The 19,249-nt window shown below is 44.2% G+C and overlaps 2 protein-coding genes across 2 annotated transcripts in view; both read left to right on the top strand.

Annotated features, from left to right (window-relative positions):
- The window catches only part of LOC143989998 (uncharacterized), a 97,378-nt gene extending 80,331 nt beyond the window's left edge, over positions 1-17,047 (top strand). Inside the window, 1 exon segment of the mRNA XM_077490238.1 lies at positions 13,923-17,047. Coding sequence (XP_077346364.1) covers positions 13,923-15,167 — 1,245 coding nt within the window. The 3' untranslated portion in view covers positions 15,168-17,047.
- LOC143986903 (uncharacterized) overlaps positions 1-19,249 on the top strand; it is a 1,023,878-nt gene that overhangs the window by 657,510 nt on the left and 347,119 nt on the right. The gene's annotated exons all lie outside the window — the stretch shown is intronic.

Raw genomic sequence — 19,249 nt, 5'->3', positions numbered from 1 at the left:
AAGAGCATACAATCTAATGGGGTGGGACAAATAGTACAAAAGGTTATAACTGTGGGTTGTGAGCTAATCCAAGAGTTGGAGGTGTATTAGGCTTCCCTGAAGAGATGAGGCTACCTATGATAAATGACAGGATAATCCACCTTGAGATTTCCTCCACACCTGGAGTGTGCTGAGTTCTTGGATAATGTCTACACAGTGTTTACAGATTGCCTTTATCACCCCAATGATCTCGCTCCAGTTCATGGATGTAATCATTATGTTTGGATGATCCCAACAGTCAGGAGGCTTTCCTGTCATCCTACATGATCCCTTCTGAGGATTCTTCTATCCTTCCAAACAAATGTATGAAATCCTCGATGAGTCCTCCTTCTATGTGATCTAGAAGATCTGGAATCACAATGTCTTTATGGATAAATTGGATGACACAGTTTATATATTAGTTATTGTTTAACAGATTTTTTCATTCCAGGATTACATAGTTAGTAAGGTTGAATAAAGACACCAGTCCATCCAGTTCAACCTGAGTGAGTGTCTACAATTGTCCCTATCCCTGTACATTGCACACTCACATCGGTCCCTACCCTCAAACAGCCCACAATCCAAGGTCCCCATTCATATACTAGGGCCAATTTTGGACAGAAGCCAATTAACCTCCCTGCATGTCTTTGGAGTGTGGGAGGAAACCACAGGAAACCCACACAGGCACAGGGAGAGCATGCAAACTCCAGGCAGGTAGTGTTGTGGTTTGGTATTTGAACCAGCGACCGTTTTTATTGCTAGGTGAGAGTGCTAACCACTACACCGCTGTGCTGCTCAATATTTTCTTTATATAAGCCAGGCATGACCAAAGTCAATTGCGACCCGCATTCTGGTTAAATGCTGCCCCACTGGTAATTTGGATATATATCTCTTTTGTAGCCCCCAAAGAATCCCTGAGCACCGCGCATTAAGAGGCTGCATTCATGTCAAAGGTGAGCTTGCATTTAGAGGCTGCATTCATGGCACTTGTGAGGCAGCATTCATGGCACTTGTGAGGCTGCATTCATGGCACTTGTGAGGCTGTATTGAAGGCAGTTGTGAGGCTGTATTCATGGCAAAGGTGAGGCTGAATTCAGAGGCTGCATTCATGGCAGTTGTGAGACTGTATTCATGGCAATGATGAGGCTGCATTCATGGCAATGGTGGGGCTGCATTTAGAGGCTGCATTCATGGCAATGGTGAGGCTGGATTCATGGCAATGGGGAGGCTGCATTCAGAGGCTGCATTCATGGCAATGGTGAGGCTGCATTCATGGCAATGGTGAGGCTGCATTCAGAGGATGCATTCATGGCAATGGTGAGGCTGCATTCATGGCAATGGTGAGGCTGCATTCAGAGGCTGCATTCATGGCAATGGTGAGGCTGCAAATAGGTACTGATTAGGCTGCATTGATGGGCACTGACCCTTATTTTGATTCACGGTTCTTTATTTAAAATATAATTCTTTTTCCTGAAACTTCCCTCTTAAAATGAAGGTGCGTGTTATACGCCTGTGCGTGTTATACGCTGATAAATATGGTATATCCAAATAACATGCCCAAGTTCATCCTTAGACTCTTTACCACACACAGTCACAAAGGCAAGAGAATTCTTTTTGGGCAGTGTTAGTTCATTTGCATTTAATGGTTCAAAGAATGTCAAGCAAAATGGTCGGCCCTCACGCATGTTCATTTCATCAAATCTGGCCCTCTTTGAAAAAAAGTTTGGACACCCCTGATATAAGCATTCAACAAAGTGTTCTTACTTTGAGAGATCTCCACCACCATTCCAATGTGAACATTACATCCTTGCAATTTATGTTTAACATCTTCATTATGAGTGCATTGATATACATTTTTATGTTTTATTATATATTTTTTGCATTTTCTTCACCAAAAAGTTCAATTTCAGAGTTATATGTTTTCTTAGACATACCTTTGTTTTTAACTTAGCCCTGTAAGCTTGATATTAAACAGGAATGGTTATTATAAGATGTTTCTAGGGGCTGCAGTTCCTCTGAACGCCACAAGATGGTGATCTCACTTTTATCCAGACAAGAAGCCTCTATGGAATACAGACAGGAAGTGAGGTCAGGAACAGACAGGAAGTGATCTGGAATAAAGACAAGAAGTTCCATGTGGCATGAAGTTGCGAGGAGACATTGCTGGATGTGGCAGAAGAGGAGGTAATACGATCTTATATTCTATTTACACCCAGTAACCTCCCGTCATGTCCGCCCTCTTCCTCCATAGTCCCTGGGACATCTTTCATCTTCAGCAGGTGATGATACACATATAGTGTGGAAACCTAGATTAACCTCTTCAGGGTCAGAACATTTCCCCACTTACAGGGCTGGAATGTTCTCTTAATTTTGGAGATAAATTCTAGTAATATGGTCCTCTAAACAAACAGCACTGACAATAAATAGACAAGACAATGACCATCCTGACTAGGGATGAGCTTGAAGTGGAGGTTCACACAAAATTGAACCTCCACTTTTCGTAACCCTCCCCCCCTCCAGTGTCACATTTGACACCTTTCAGGGGGCGGGGGATGCAGATACCTGTCTAAGACAGGTATTTGTACCCACTTCCAGGCATAGACTCCCACGGGAGTCTATGCCTCTTCCTGTCCCACCACGCTGTCTGCTGGTACACACACGGGTCCCAGAGACAGTGCGCACCATTCTCATTGCACTGTGTGACTCGCGCATGCGCAGTAGGGAACTGGGAAGTGAAGCCGCAATGGTTCACTTCTTGATTCCCTCACCGAGAATGGTGCCGGCAGCAGCCGAGAGCTGCCGACATCGCTGGACTCCAGGAAAGGTAAGTGTCCCTTTATTAAAAGTCAGCAGCTGCAGTATTTGTAGCTGCTGACTTTTAATAATTTTTTTTAGATGGACTCCCTTTTTGATGTTCAGGTCGAACATACGTTAGACTCAAACATCATGTGTTCGCCGAAGAGCAAACATTATGGGGCGTTCGCAGCAAATTTGAGCACCACAGAATGCCCCATAATGCACTGCAAGATCGCAGTGCATTTCTGTATGATGATTGGCCAAAGCATGCACCTGACCTGCATGCTTTGGCCAATCTCAGCGCCCTCTGCTAAGAGAGACATAATTGGCCAAAGGCAAGGTGCCTTTGGCTAATCATGGCTCAGGGTCCATGCCCCACACTATAAAAGGCTGCCTACACGGCGGCTCTGTGTAGTGTTATTGGCATGGAGAGATAGCTTATATGCATACTCTGCATCCAGTGCAGGCGGTGTACACAGTACACAATACAGTATAATGTGGTGTTGCAAAGCAAAATAAACATCATATCCGGAAGGCCACCAAGGAGAGGTAGATGCTCACAGGCCAATAAAAGAGGGCAAGCAGCCTCTGTGTCTACAGTCAACAGTGATGGTTGTGGACATGGTGCATCCTCTCTAGGTGGCCGTGGGGCACGCTTGTCATTTTTTTCTGCTGCTGCTGGCTGTGTTATTGAGCCAGAACATGCAGATGAGTTGGTGAAGTGGATAACAAAGCTGTCCTCATCCTCTGTCACCCAGGCTCAGAGTAGTTTGCCTTCCAATGCATCTGCCAAAGCAGCCTATTCCACTGGCTCCTTGTCCACAGTCACTCCTTCCATAGCCCCACCATCATGCATGGAGGAGTCCCCAGAACTATTTGAACACAGTGTCAGGTACATGCTGCCAAAGATTTGAATGCTCCAATGTTGGTTTCCAGGTTGAGGAAGGGAGTAATGTGAGCCTAGAAAGAGGGGGTGCCCAAGAAGGACAATAAACTGGAAGTCATGTTCCCCTAGCTGCAGTATACTGCCAAGTTTTCTCCAGTGGCGTGGGGGGAGGGGATGATATGGTCACTGGCTCTACTTGGGTGCCTGGGAGGAGGAGGAGGCACAACTCCAATGAGGCAAAATTTTCTCTAGGGAGCAGCTTAAGGGCAGCCACCTTATTGCATCACACTGCAGAGCTCCACGGGTGCAGGGTGCTGCTGAATCCCCCAGCTGACTTTTAAAAGTTCTTTGGTGTGGGCCTTTTTCGACATGTGTGCAGCAGATCACGTGTCTGAAGTGGATCAAGTGTGGCCAGAACAGCAGCCACTTGGGCACCACATCCTTGACCAGACATATGACCTGCCATGCAGTCCATTGGCAACAGCACTTGTAAGACCCATATTAAAGAAAAAAGCAGACTTCTTGCTCCTCGTCTAGGCTCTTCAACCCCACTATACCTCCAGTCCTCTCAAAAATCTGCACTGAGAGGAATGAAGGCATAACAATAAGTGTCCCAAGTACTTGCAGCCAATCTGCTGTCAGTACATCACCATCTGATTTTAGCAGGGACATTTCCCTACGGCAGTTGCTGAACAGTAAAAATAAATTTAGTCCCAGCCATCCACATGCTCAGCATCTGGATGCTAGCTTGGCCAAATTGCTAGCACTGCAACTGCTGCCTTTTCCGCTGGTAGACTCTGTCCCCTTTCGTGAATTTGTGGAATGTGACAGTAGCAGGTTCCAAAACGCCATTTATTTTCCTGGAAGGCCATTCCGGCTCTTTACCAGCATGTGGAAAGCAATGTTTTGGCCTCATTGGACAGGGCAGTCATCAGTAATGTGCATATTACTGCTGACTCATGGTCCAGCAGGTATTGGCAGGGACGTTGCCTTTCCTTCATGGCGCACTGGGTAACTCTGCTGGCAGCTGTGAAGGATGCAAGACAGGGTTCAGTATTGTTGGAGCTTGTTCCGCCATGATGTCTCCAAAATGCTAGTAGTGATTCTGCCCCAGCTCTCTCCTCCACCCCCTCCTCTTCTTCTTCCTCTATGGCCTCTTCTGCAGATTTGTCCTCTGAACCAGCGGTGCTCCATAAGCATTCAAAGGGCTACGCAAGCAGATAGGCAAAAAGAGCAGGTACCCAGGCTTACAGGATCTCCTGAGGCAGGCCAGAAAAGTCTGTGATCATTTCTGTCAGTTATACAATGCCAGTGCTTGGCTGGCTGACATTCGAAGGGAAAGCAACCTGCCCACCGACCGCCTCATTTGGGACATGCCCATCAGGTGGAATTCAACGTTAGCAATGCTGCAGTGGCTGCACGCACAGCAGAAGGCCATCAATGAGTACCTGTGCAAGTATGGCACCAGGTCAGGGGAGCTTGGCTTATTTTTGCCATACCAGTGGCTACTGATCAAGGATGTATGCACTGTCCTGTTACCATTTGAGGAGGCTACAAGGAGGGGGGCAACAAAAATTAATGCATCAGTGACACTGTCCCACTAGTTTTCCTGTTGGAGCACAGGCTTTGTGGAATAATGGACAGGGCACTTGAAGCAAAACAGCAGGAGGAAGAGGGGGACTTCATTACCTCTCAAGTCCCCCTTTATCCAGATCGCATTTCTGTGGGCCCGCCAAACACACAGGAAGAAGAGGAGGAGGATTGTGTCAGCATGGATGTGTAGGATAACACTCAGCAGCAGTCTTCAAGTGATGGTTTTCAGTCCCCAGAAATCCAAGGAGTTGTACGTGGCTGGAAGAAGGTTGTTACGAATCATGTGATCCTTAGTGACCCAAAGGACTCAGAATTGATTCTGCAAATGGACCCTAGAATTCTAGGTATCAAAAGAGGGATCATTACTGGCTGTCAGCCATTCTTGATCCACGTTACAAGGGTAAGGTTGCAGAACTCATCCTGCCTTCGCAGAGGATGAAATGTCTTCAGGAGGCCTTGAAGAAAGGTTTGTGAAATGCATTTCCAGACCCTGGGAGGTTACAATTTCCTGGTGCTGGACAACATGTTGCTGAGGCTTCGTTCAGTCAGAGGAAGAGTGGTGGAGAAGGTGGCCGGCTGATCGATGCCTTTAAACAACTTTTCAGTCCTCAACGCCAAGGTCTGATTGGTTCAAGCAACCATCACCAGCATCTGCAATATATGGTGCAGGAATATCTAGGGGCAAGAGCAGACTTGGAGACCTTTCCAACAGAGAATCTACTGGGTTACTGGGTCTTGAGGATGGACCACTGGCCAGAACTTGCTCAATATGCAATTAAGCTACTGGCCTGTCCTGCATCCAGAGTTCTTTCTGAATGCACATTCAGTGCTGCTGGAGGGTTTGTAACAGATCATAGAGTTTGCCTGTCCACAGACTCCATTGATAGGCTCACATTCATAAAAATTAATCAGTCTTGGATCAGCAGCTAACAAGCACCTGATGCTGATGTAGCTGATTGAATTTTCTATAGATGTGGTTTCCCTTAAAGACTGCCTATGCTGACTATCCTATTCCTCCTCAATCTTGATGATGCTAGCTTCCAACAATATTTTTGGTTTAGGGCACCACCACCACCCATGGCCCAATTTTTCTGCCCTTGTTTAACAGGGGCATGTAATTACAGTTTTTTTATATAATATTTCACAGCAGGTCCTGTTTCTGCACTCACCAAGAGTCACTGTGAGGGCTTACAGTGTTCTGGTTCCACCACCACCTAAGGCCCAATGTTCTGCAGAGTATATAGGGCAGGACATATAGTATATATACTGCTGTTCGGAGTATATAGTGCCTGGGGGACCCTCACGCCATTTTTTTTTAACATTTGGGTGCGGGGTTCCCCTTTAATATCCATACCAGACCCAAAGGGCTGGTAATGGACTGGGGGAGAAACCCATGCTGTTTTTTTTCCAATGATTTTCATCTATATTTCCGAGACTCGACAATACATTACAGCTGCAAGCAACCTAACAGAGAAAAGGGAAATTCTGATCCAAGAGGGTCCAAGGTTCTTGAAAAATATAATAAACACTAAACAGTCCAAATTAAATGTGTTCCCATGGGGGGGAGTAGCCCTGAAATATACAGCAACCGTCCTATTACCCCCTCACATCCTATTATTGTGTGACCAATACCATCCAAATAATTCTAACTTTAATTTACCAAAGTTATCCATCTACAAGGAGACCTGTATAGATCAAATGATGACACCAATAAGGATGGCGGAAGACCAGAGTCACATGACTGAGAAGATACTAAACATCACCCTGGAAATAATCTATCTGCTAACCGGAGAGGTGAGGAGAATTCTAGGAGGTCACATGACTTCACTCTTATCTCTATTAATAAAACGCAGACCTGACCAGAGAGGTGAGGAAGATTCTGGGATTTTAACATGATATTCCTATTATTTCCTTAATACAGATATTTCCTTTTGTGAAGTCAGGTGATCATATGACCATCACAGTGCCTCCATGTGAATCCCTAAAATCTGAGAGACACAACATGGAGAAGATTCTAGAAGTCACCAAGAAGATGATGGAGCTGCTGACAGGAGAGGTGAGCGGTGCTGGGAATTGTGGGACATTATCCAGTAACAGACAAGGGATGTGTCTGGATGGTGACTGTATCATTGTGTGTGTCAGGTTCCTATAAGGTGTCAGGATGTCACTGTCTATTTCTCCATGGAGGAGTGGGAGTATTTAGAAGGACACAAGGATATCTACAAGGACGTCATGATGCACAATCAGCAGTATTTGAGTTTTGTGAAGAATGTAAGGAAGGAATTTCCCCGGAATGAGATGATATTGAACCTCACCCTAGAGATCCTTAGCCGGCTGACTGGAGAGGTGAGTGTAATGAAGGGGTTAAATCTGACTCCGCTGTACACTAAGATGTATGCAGAGTCACTTTAAGTCTTCTGATGTTCTTCTAATCCATGGTTAGTAAGGTTGAATAAAGACATCAGTCCATCCAGTTCAACCTGAGTGAGTGTGGGTGCATGTCTAAGGGTTATCACTATTTATTTAATGTACCCATATACCACCGTCAATTTACACAGCGCTCCACACATATTTCACTCCCTACCCTCAAGGAACCCACAATCCAAGGTCCCCAACTCACATTCCGATTTTGGAGAGAAGCCAATTAACCTACCAGCATGTCTTTGTAGTCCAGTATTTCTCAACTTTTTTGCCTTCAGGGAACCCTTGGCAAAACATTTTAGATCTGGGATAATCCCTAAAATAATTTTCAGATCAACACCTCATGGAACATCAGTGTGATCAGTGAGCTGTTGATATAACAATTATTTATTTTAGAAATAGCATTAAATAATAGAATAAATATTAAAACTTACTTCTTTAATGTGGAACTTAGGCCGGCGTTTTTTCTACAGAAATGCTAGATTTTGGGTTGAACTTGTGATATGTACACACAAATTATATCTTTTACAATTAGGGGAGTCAACATGACAAGTCTCAGAGGAGTCACTTCACCAGTGGAGGGCACAGGGGTGTTATCAGGTCAAGGCAGAGGGGAGTGACCAGGTCAGGGCACAGGGGTGTTATCAGGTCAGGGCAGGTACTGTGGCAACCACGCACACCTGCAGAGGGCAATGCATTTCCTTGTAGTACAGGAAAATGACCGCAAGGAGGGTGAACAAGCCCTAAAGGCTATTATAGGTAGGGGAAGGGGACAGACCTGGAATTGTGAATGCAATTGGACTAGAAGTGACATTCAAGACATTCAATAAGAAATCTCTCTATAAAAAAAACTGTTTAAAAGTCAGCAGCAACAAATCCTGTAGTTGTTGACTTTTAATAAAAGGACACTTACCTGTGTAGGAATCCAGCACCTTCCTCACCATGGCTAGTTCTTCACTAGTCTTCAGTTTCCTAGTGTTGGCATCTTAACTGTGGGCAGCTGGCTGTGCTGCTTTCTGCTTCACAGCCGCCTGCCCACTGTGCATGTGCATGCCATGCTGCTCTATTTAACTGGTCCTGCAGTCTCTTTGGGCCTGCAATGTGTCCCAGAAGGCTGGAGGAAGGAGGAGAACATTCGCTCAGATCGCCTAGGCAGTCTGAGTCTAAGTAGGAGCAGGTACCTGTCAAAACCAGGTACCTTTCCCCACCCCCCCAAAAAAATGACATGGCAAATGTGGCAGAGGAAGGGGGAGGACTTAAAGCTGAACTTTCTGCTTTAACTAGATAAGTCAGTAAACAGTTAAATAGAAATAGTTGATCAGTGAGATTCAGATTTGGTAATGACGGTGTATGGAGGGAAGAGAAGAGTTGTATAGAGTAGAGGCAGTGAACTGAAGGTAACCAGACTGGGAGAGAAGAGTGGGAAGCCCAGCTACGTATAGTGGGCGAGGAGTGGGAAGCCCAGCTACGTATAGTGGGCGAGGAGTGGGAAGCCCAGCTACGTATAGTGGGCGAGGAGTGGGAAGCCCAGCTACGTATAGTGGGCGAGGAGTGGGAAGCCCAGCTACGTATAGTGGGCGAGGAGTGGGAAGCCCAGCTACGTATAGTGGGCGAGGAGTGGGAAGCCCAGCTACGTATAGTGGGCGAGGAGTGGGAAGCCCAGCTACATATAGTGGGAAGCCCAGCTACATATAGTGTAAGAGGAGTGGGAAGCCCAGCTACATATAGTGTAAGAGGAGTGGGAAGCCCAGCTACATATAGTGTAAGAGGAGTGGGAAGCCCAGCTACATATAGTGGGAAGCCCAGCTACATATAGTAGGAGAGGAGTGGGAGAAGCCCAGCTACATATAGTGGGAAGCCCAGCTACATATAGTGGGAGAGGAGTGGGAAGTCCAGCTACATATGGTGGGAGAAGCCCAGCTACATATAGTGGGAGAGGAGTGGGAAGTCCAGCTACATGTAGTGGGAGAGGAGTGGGAAGCCCAGCTACATATAGTGCACTAAGCTGTGCTGGGAGAAGATAAAGGCAGAACGGAATACAGCTGGTCGGGAGAGCAATGAGGAGATAACAGGGAAGATATATAGGCGGGACAGACAAGTGTCCAGATAGACGGGGCACAACGAGGAGTACATGAGTGAAGGACTGCAGGGAGCCACCAGGACACAATCAGAGATATCAGGGAGAAGGATCAGAGCTTGATTGTAGGAAAAGGGGATGGGGCATATCTGAGAAGCAGAGTGAGAATGGCAAGAATCTGGAGGGAGGAAGTGAAGAGAAACAAAGTTGCAATCAGAAGTGAATATGAACGAGTCACACTGAGAGCAGAGAGGGAATGCAGCTAACATTCAGAGCACTGAGCCGCTCTGTCATAGAATGACATGAAGACAACAGAATGTAGCTTAGTGGCTTTAGATGGACATGTTAGCTTCCTGGGCCCCCTCTGGAACTGATAGGGCCCAGGCCCCATACAGCAGAGCCGGTGGTAGCCCCTTATCAGTCGCCATGCAAGCAAATAATATGAATACATAAAGTGTACATACTCTGATATTTGGTTATAGCACAAGATGGTGGAATTTGGTATAGAAAATAACAATATCAGCTTTAGTCCAATCAGTGAGACCCATGATTACCAGCATGCCACGCCCACTAATCACTAATTCCATGGGTAACATTTCCTGGTGGGTCAGTGAGCCTTACTAGTAAAACATTAGTGACTCTATTATATGACTTCTAGAAGGAGCTATAAATCTGACCACATTGTAATCATATCATTGGATGGAGTTGCCTGTCCTTTGCTGAATCAGGAACATTGTGGCCAATCCCTGGAGAATAAATATAGAAGTGAGGGATTATGGGAGAGTGATATTTATCTTTGTATAACACAGAACTGTACAGTAATAATGAAGAAAACTACAAGGAGATCTCATAATATGTCCACAAGATCCTCAAGAATTCAGAATTTCATCACCATCCCCCCACCTCCATCCCCGATCCCTACAAGACACAACATGCAGAAGATTCTAGAAGTCACCAAGAAGATGACGGAGCTGCTGACAGGAGAGGTGAGGAGGATTCTGGGAATTCTGGGACATTATCCAGTAACAGACAAGGGATGTGTCTGGATGGTGACTGTATCATTGTGTGTGTCAGGTTCCTATAAGGTGTCAGGATGTCACTGTCTATTTCTCCATGGAGGAGTGGGAGTATTTAGAAGGACACAAGGATCTCTACAAGGACGTCATGATGGACAATCAGCCGCCCCTCACATCACCGGGTAAGAGGAGACTTTATTGTAAAGGAGAGAGCAGTACAGAGGCTCCACCTAGATCCCCCATCATCTGATAAACACATAGAAACAATTAAAAGAGAGAAAATTGAGAGGAAACAGATCAAGATCTGTCCCTCAAAAATGATTGGGATCTTTAAGGATGCATATTTCTGTCATGTGGTAAGCACAACCACAAGGAATAATTAAAAAAATATATAATTTATTACAAAATCTACAATTTAAAACAGTCTTGGTCATGAAACAAATGACCAAGATAATACTCATTTTTAAAGAGCTTGAACAGATGCTTGTGTGTATTGGGTAGCCGAAGTGTTTCGCAGTCTAGATTACTGCTTCTTCAGGGCGGTTCCCCTTGCATCTGCATAGTCCAAGTTACAGAAAAATATGACATTAGTATCAAAAAGTGTACACAATAACGTTACAGAAGTACAATAATATTTTTCATTACAGTGCTTACCCAAATATCCTGACATTAATAACATAGAAGAGAAAGGACGGACACCATCCAGTAATTAATAGGTGATGTCAGTCGCCTATATAGTCTTGTGGATGTCGAACCATATGTATAGGTTAAAAAAACGTATCATAGATCATCTAGGAAAGCAGAAATATGTATGTATTAAGATGCAAAAGCATCACACCTTAACATACACACATATATATATATATATATATATATCACCCCTTAATCCCATCGGCTGGCTATGAATATAAATGCGACTGCGAACAATTGTCGGCAGTCAAGGTAAAAGCATGAAAAAATGAAGCCAGTTATTATGATCCCACCCTCCAAGCTACTAAGCAACTCCCACACTCAAAGGGAACATTTACACATATAGAAAGATACAATCAATGTACCAAGGAAAGAAGGAAAACCAAAACAAATATATAGTGATCAAAAATAGATACCTAGTGTGTTATCATTTGAAAAAACTGGAGAGAAGATCAGGCGATGTTCAGAGCAAAAAATTAGGGCTAAGCCACGCCAAAGCAAAGGCTCCAGTCCAACCAAGGGCAAGAATACAGCCTCTAGTCCTCCACTAATACATGCCGTGATGTGAGTCACAGCGGGTGAATGGTTCCGGCTTCCTTTTTAAACACTGGTTCCAGTGGGAAATGAAACGAACGGGATCAGCTGGCTGACATCACTTCCGGTGTGAGCGTCCCCTGGGTCATGCATGGGCTGTGAATCCTCCATCGCCGCAATAGCCACATATATATTTTTGCATTCCTAGATGATCTATGATATGGTTTTTTGACCTATACATATGGTTCAACAAAATACACACAAGCATCTGTTCAAGCTCCTTGAAAATGAGTATTATCTTGGTCATTTGTGGTTGTGCTTACCTCATGACAGAAATATGCATCTTTAAAAATCCCAATCCTTCTTGATCTGTTTCCTCTCAATTTTCTCTTTTATTTACTTCACGCAATATTCTGTCACTAGAACTTGTACAAAAAATATATATATACATTTTATATTTATATTTATATTTATATATATATATATATATATAATATATTCACATAGAAACAATGTGTGGGACCTCTGCAACTTGTCTTGTGTGAACATTTAAGCTTCCCATGATTACTGAATACCAATATTATGGGTCCTGACCCTTACACTGTATACTTTATATTGTACATTACATACTCCTGACCCCTGCACTATATACTCTATGTTGTACATTACATCATTCTGATACTATATAGTCCTATCTGTTGTATCTTATACAATATGTTTTGCATTACATAGTCCTGACTTCTGCTCTCTCCCCTCTGCCCACTGCTGTATATACGCATAATATGTATTCTCTTTTGTTACACCCATTTCCTACCAGCTGGACATTTTATATCTGATGATCTGATTGAGCACAGACTTTTACATGGTGATAATAATGTGATAACATCCTCAGACTTTGGAACCTTAAACAGAAAGTGATAACGAGGGAGGAGTCAATAACCCAATGATGGTGGTCTTCAGGATCAGTCCAGTCCTCATCTTGGTTGTTCTCCCCCCCATCCTCACTCTCTGACCTCTGGTGGGGCTCAGCCCCGCTGTTATTCATGACTAAATAATGGACTAAATAAGGAAGTGCAGGACTTCTTGTGTTGGGAAGATGGCAATGAGTGATAGAAGGGGAAGGGACACTCGTCCTATAATACCCTCATCACTGTCACTCCTATAAAAGACAGTTCTTGTTTCCTCACTCTGACTAAAGTCCATGAATAAAGAAATTAACTGGTAGATTCAGAGATGCATCATGGGACGTCTAGTCCTGGGCAAAAGAAGGAGATAAGTGATTCTAAAGGCAGACCTTTACCTTCCTATAGGGGAACTCTATACTATACTTTGTACCTTCCTATAGGGGAACTCTATACTATACTTTGTACCTTCCTATAGGGGAACTCTATACTATACTTTGTACCTTTCTATAGGGGTAACTCTATACTATACTTTGCACGTTCCTATAGGGCAGTGATGGCGAACCTTGGCAATCCAGATGTTTTGGAACTACATTTCCCATGATGCTCATGCACTCTGCAGTGTAGTTGAGCATCATGGGAAATGTAGTTCCAAAACATCTGGGGTGCCAAGGTTCGCCATCACTGCTATAGGGGAACTCTATACTATACTTTGTACCTTTTTATAGGGGGGAGGGGACACTCATCTTATAATCCCCTCATCACTGTCACTCCTATAAAAGACAGTTCTTGTTGTTTCCTCACTCTCTGACTAAGGCCCATGAATAAAGAAATGAACTGGTAGGAGATCAGAGGACCCATTTACTAGTTACCTTGAGGGGGAATTGTAAGATCCTCACAGACAAAGCTGCCTGATGTGGGCAGAGTCCTGGTTTAGGGGAACCAATCAGCCCATGTCTAGTAATAATCTCTGTATTTCTATTTTAGTAGATGGACGGGAGATAAGGAAAACCTCAGAGGATTGTTTCACTTTGTCTCCAGACTGTAAAGTAGAAGATGAGGACATCACACAGTATAGTCCAGGAGAAAACCCGACTACCTCAAATGTCCATCCGGCACCACACAGTGTAGATGGACCATCGTATTCCTCTTATCCTGAGGAACCTCAGACTGTGCGGGACAGTGCTGTCCTTCCAACAGAGAAGAGGTTTACCTGTACTGAGTGTGGGAAGTGTTTCCATTCTGAATTCAAACGTAACGTACATAAAAGAGCTCACACAGCAGAGAAGCCACATTCCTGTCTTGAGTGCGGGAAGTGTTTCCGTTTTAAATCCCAACTTAATGTGCATAAAAGTTCTCACACGGGGGAGAAGCCGTATTCCTGTTCTGAGTGTGGGAAGTGTTTTCTTTTTAAATCAAGACTTGACGACCATAAAATATCTCATACGGGAGAGAAACCGTATTCCTGTTCTGAGTGTGGAAAATCTTATTCACGGACCTCGCATCTTTACACTCATCAAAAAGTGCACACAGGTGAGAGGCCGTATTCCTGTCCTGAGTGTGGGAAATGTTTTGTACTAAAATCAGAATGCAGAATACATCAGAGGTCTCACACAGGGGAGAAGCCATATTCCTGTTCTGAGTGCGGGAAATGTTTTTCAAATTCCTCACATTTATACACACATCGGAGATCTCACACTGGCGAGAAGCCGTATTCCTGTTCTGAGTGCGGTAAATGTTTTTCAATTCACTCCAATCTTAAAAAACATAAGAGGTTGCACACTGGGGAGAAGCCGTATTCCTGCCTTGAGTGTGGGAAATCTTTTTCACAGAAGTTCAATTTCGACAAACATCAGAGATCTCACACAGGGGAGAAGCCATATTGCTGTCCTTGTTGTGGGAAATGTTTTTCAATGAAGTCCGCTCTTTCTATGCATCAGAGATCTCACACAGGAGAGAAGCCGTATTCCTGTCCTGAGTGCGGAAAATGTTTTTCAGTACAGACCAATCTTTACAGACATCAGAGATCTCACACAGGGGAGAAGCCGTATTCCTGTCCTGTTTGCAGTAAATGTTTTTCAATGAAGCCCAATCTTTCCAGACATCAGAGATCTCACACAGGGGAGAAGCCATATTCCTGTCCTGAGTGTGGAAAATGTTTTACACAGAAGTACAGTCTTTACAAACATCAGAGATTGCACACGAGGGAGAAGCCACTTTCCTATCCTGAGTGATGGAATTCTTCCTCACTGAAGTCCTGTCTGCCGGTATATCAGGGAAATGTCTTCTATATGAATGTTGCTGGGCATCACAGCTCTCATGTGGGGAAGAAGCACACCCTGATATACACCTCAGATATACTCCATGGCTGATCTTCATCATGCAAGAATCGGTTCATAAGGAGATCAGAGATCACCAAAGACATGAATGAAGTGTTGTACTGTGTTGGCAATTAATAGCAGTAGAAAAATAAAAATGGAGTCATTACCTCTCAGTGGCATCTTGTGGTGGGTGTAAGCTTTCACAAACACTTAGACGTCTCTTTAAAAAAGAAAATTTGTTGAACGGATGTGTCAAGTTTTGGTCATATTTTTTTCATATGATCATTGGCTCCATCTAGTGGCTATAATGGTGTTTTGCACTACATTTACTGATGGAGATGTTACATTACACTGAGCATAGCTCTCATTATCCCTTATACTGCCAGAGCTGTTTTTGTATTTTTTTTTTTTGCACACGTTAAAATGTACATTTTTGTCCTGAAGTTTAGTTTAGAGCCCCCAAAGATATATTTTCTGAAAGCAGAGTCCCTGGAGAATAAAAGGATGGTAGTTCATGTCACATGATATTAGCTCAATGGTTTATCAAGTGTAAAATTAATTAAGAAATACATTAAGTGTAATTTTAAAGGACAGTTGCAATATTTTACCCAGTTTTTGGTAAAATATAAAAGATGAGGTTGGGTCGAGTAAATACCCAACATGTCTAGCCCTAAAATTGTGTGTGCTGATGAAATGATGACAGACTTTGGTACTCAATATTGGCCCATAGGTGACGCTTTAAAAGCCTTTCCAGGTCCTGTGTGTAAAGGTAACCCAGAATAATGGATGTAGAATGTTTTCCCTCACTTTGGCATGCATAGTGTTATGTAGTATATGTAGTGCAATCATTGTTTTTTTTTATTATACAGATATTGGCAAAATGTTGTTTGTTTGTAAATAAGAGGGAACTCAAAGTTTTGGGGTGGGGTTATAAGTGCTTGGGTCATAAGGGACTGATAAACCCCAATATGATAGCATTTTTTGTTTGACAGGTTTTCTTTAATGAGACATCAGGAGTCTATCAGACCCCTCATGTCCCTCCTGCCATCCACTGAAGATAATGGAGAGCAGATCAGGCTCCATTCTTACCCCTCAATCTCCTCACATATCACAAACTTACAGAGAGACATATCACTATGGATGTCACACCATTTCCTCAAACTTAATCTTTCTAAAACTGAGCTTGTAATATTTCCTCCTCCCCAATTCCCCTCCCTAGGACTTTACCATCAAGATCAGCGGCACAACCATTGGTCCCCCCACACATGCCAGGGTGCTGGGTGTAATCCTAGACTCTGACCTCTCCTACAGTCCCCACATTCAATCACCGGCTACATCTTGCCCCTTAACCTCCACAATGTTTCTAGAATTTGCCCCCTCCTGACTAACAACACCACAAAATAACTTATTCACTCCTTGGTTATTTCCCACCTCGACTACTGCAACTCTCTCCTCACTGGCTGACCTTTACATAGGCTATTCCCCCTTCAGTCTATTATGAATGCTGCTGGTAGACTAATACACCTCTCTAACCGATCCGTGACTGCTGCCCCTCTCTGCCAATCCCTTCACTGGCTTCCCCTCCTTCACTGTATGAAACACAAAATACTAACTGTGACTGACCTAGCCGGGACAGGTAGCTAATTAACATCGAGTTTATAGTATATGTCTGTTCTAATTATATTCCTGTGTGCAGTTTGTATTGTTAGGATAATATGATCAGGAGGGGGTGTCCTCCTATGGTGTATATATGCTATGTTAGTTTGTTCAAATAAATGTGTTCTAGCCTTGCAGCCAAATGAGTCCTGCCTAGTTCTTGGTTGTAATATGCGGCTATAATATCTGATATCTATCTTGAGACTGGAGGAATCGGTATATGATGGAAGCACTCAAGCAGAGTGGGAAGCGATTCTGTTGCACTAACCACAACACACAAAAGCCATCCACAGCATCACCCCCAGCTACATCACCAACCTTATCTGCAGATATCTCCCAAATTATCCTCTCTACTCTTCCCAAGGCCTCCTGTTCCCTTGTTTCCTCCTCCTATACTCACCTCCAGGACTTAAAAGTGCTGCGCAAACTGTTCAGGGGTCAGGAAGGATAGCAATGAACTCGAAAGTCACCAAATACATATCACTTCTGGGTTGATTCTAGCTACGGGGATCAGTGAGTGGATGTTCTCTGGTCTCTCGCTCTCTCTTCTACCCAGTGGCACCCACCATGCTAGGCCCATAGATGGGATAGTGGAGCCCAACAAACATAGTGGGCATATGTGGAAACCATCCAGCATCAGTTTGGAAAGCTTGCCCTGTGAGGATATCTGGGAGCGCATTTAGTCTTCACCAAAATGTTCCAGAAGGGTACTGCTGGTCTCTATGACAAATGATTCCACCATTGTAGGTAGGTTTTGTAATCTTTCCCTGAATATCATAATTTGGCGAGTTTCACCATTGGCAATGCCTATAAATGATCTAATCTTTGTGTTTCCCAATACTCTGATACCAGACTGGTAATATTATAGATTTCCATAACCAGGAATGAGATGAGGGAGTATCCATATTGCGTCCAATCATGAAGCAGATTTCTGGCCTCATTCACAGCTTTACTGTCAGACGTAGAGGATCCTCTAATGTCCTCCAGGCAGTACAGTACAAGGTCAAAGTTATTTGCACTAACCCACTTATCCCCAGGTGACAGCTGAATGGACTGGATGGGGACACATCATCAGTTGTTGGGACACTGAAAGTTTCTAATCCCCGAACAACCAGCCTGAGCTGCTATATATCAGAGCAATAGTATTACTGCAGTAAGAGGTTCACTGAGTCAAAGGCCGCGTACACACGGGCGGACTGTTCGCCCAACTTAGTCCGCTGAACAGTGTTTCAGCGGACAATCCGCTCGTGTGTGGGCTTCAGCGGACTGTTTCAGCGGACAGTCTGACAAACAAAGTCTTACGGAATTTCCGTAAGACAGTCCGTCCAAACTTGGTTTCAGCGGACAGTCCGCTCATGTGTAGGCTAGTTCGACAGACTAAGTTTGGCGCATGCTCAGAAAGGATTTACACGGCGAAGGTTGCATTGCAGTGTATTGGACGTCGAATTTCTCGTCCCGTCGTACGTGCCGTTCACGTCATCGCGCACGCTTTCAGCAGACTGTCTGCTCATCGTGTGTGGTCAAGTCCGTTCATGCAAATTTTGAACGGACTGTTTGTCGGATTGTCTGACGAACTTAGTTGGGCGAACAGTCCGCCCGTGTGTACGCGGCCAAACACCTATTTTGTTCAGTTGTTTACCAAACGCTCAAACAAGCTAAATTCTGAATCTGGGGTCAGTCCAAACCTGGCGCTCATTTCTAGTGGTCAGTGTAGTGGCCTTTTTCATTGGTGACCAGTTGAAGAAGAATCCCATATCAGTGATCAATGTACTGGTCCCTTACATTGGTGACCAATGGGAGAAATGCCCCCTTATATCAATGGTTAGTGTAGTGGTTTCTTACATTGGTGATCAATGGGAGAAGGACCCCCTTATCTCTGTGGTCAGTGGGAGAAGGAAATTCTTACATCATCATCAGTGGGAAGACTGCCCCCCTTACTGATCATTAATGACAGTTGTTACTGAGACACAGAAATTGTTAATTTCTCAAGGAACCCCTAGAAATCTTTGGAGGAACCCTGGGTGAGAAAGGCTGGAATGCAGTGTGGCATGGAGGTGATCAGCCTGTGGCACTGCTGAGGTTTTATGGAAGCCCAGGTTGCTTTGATAGCGGCTTTCAGCTCATCTGCATTGTTGGGTCTGGTGTCTGTCATCTTTCTCTGGACAATACATCACAGGTTCTCTATGGGCTTTAAGTCAGGCGAGTTTGCTGGCCATTCAAGCACAGTGATACCATGATCATGTGACCAGGTATTGGTAGTTTTGGCAGTGTGGGCGAGTGCCAAGTCCTGCTGGAAAATGAAATCAGCATCTCCATGAAGCTGGTCAGCAGAGGGAAGC

This window comes from Lithobates pipiens, unplaced genomic scaffold, assembly GCF_037356315.1.
Source record: "Lithobates pipiens isolate NorthernLeopardFrog02 unplaced genomic scaffold, aLitPip1_a1.2 Scaffold_18, whole genome shotgun sequence".
Taxonomy (NCBI): domain Eukaryota; kingdom Metazoa; phylum Chordata; class Amphibia; order Anura; family Ranidae; genus Lithobates; species Lithobates pipiens.
Note: the sequence above shows the minus strand (reverse complement) of the source record. Positions and strands in the feature narration are given on the sequence as shown.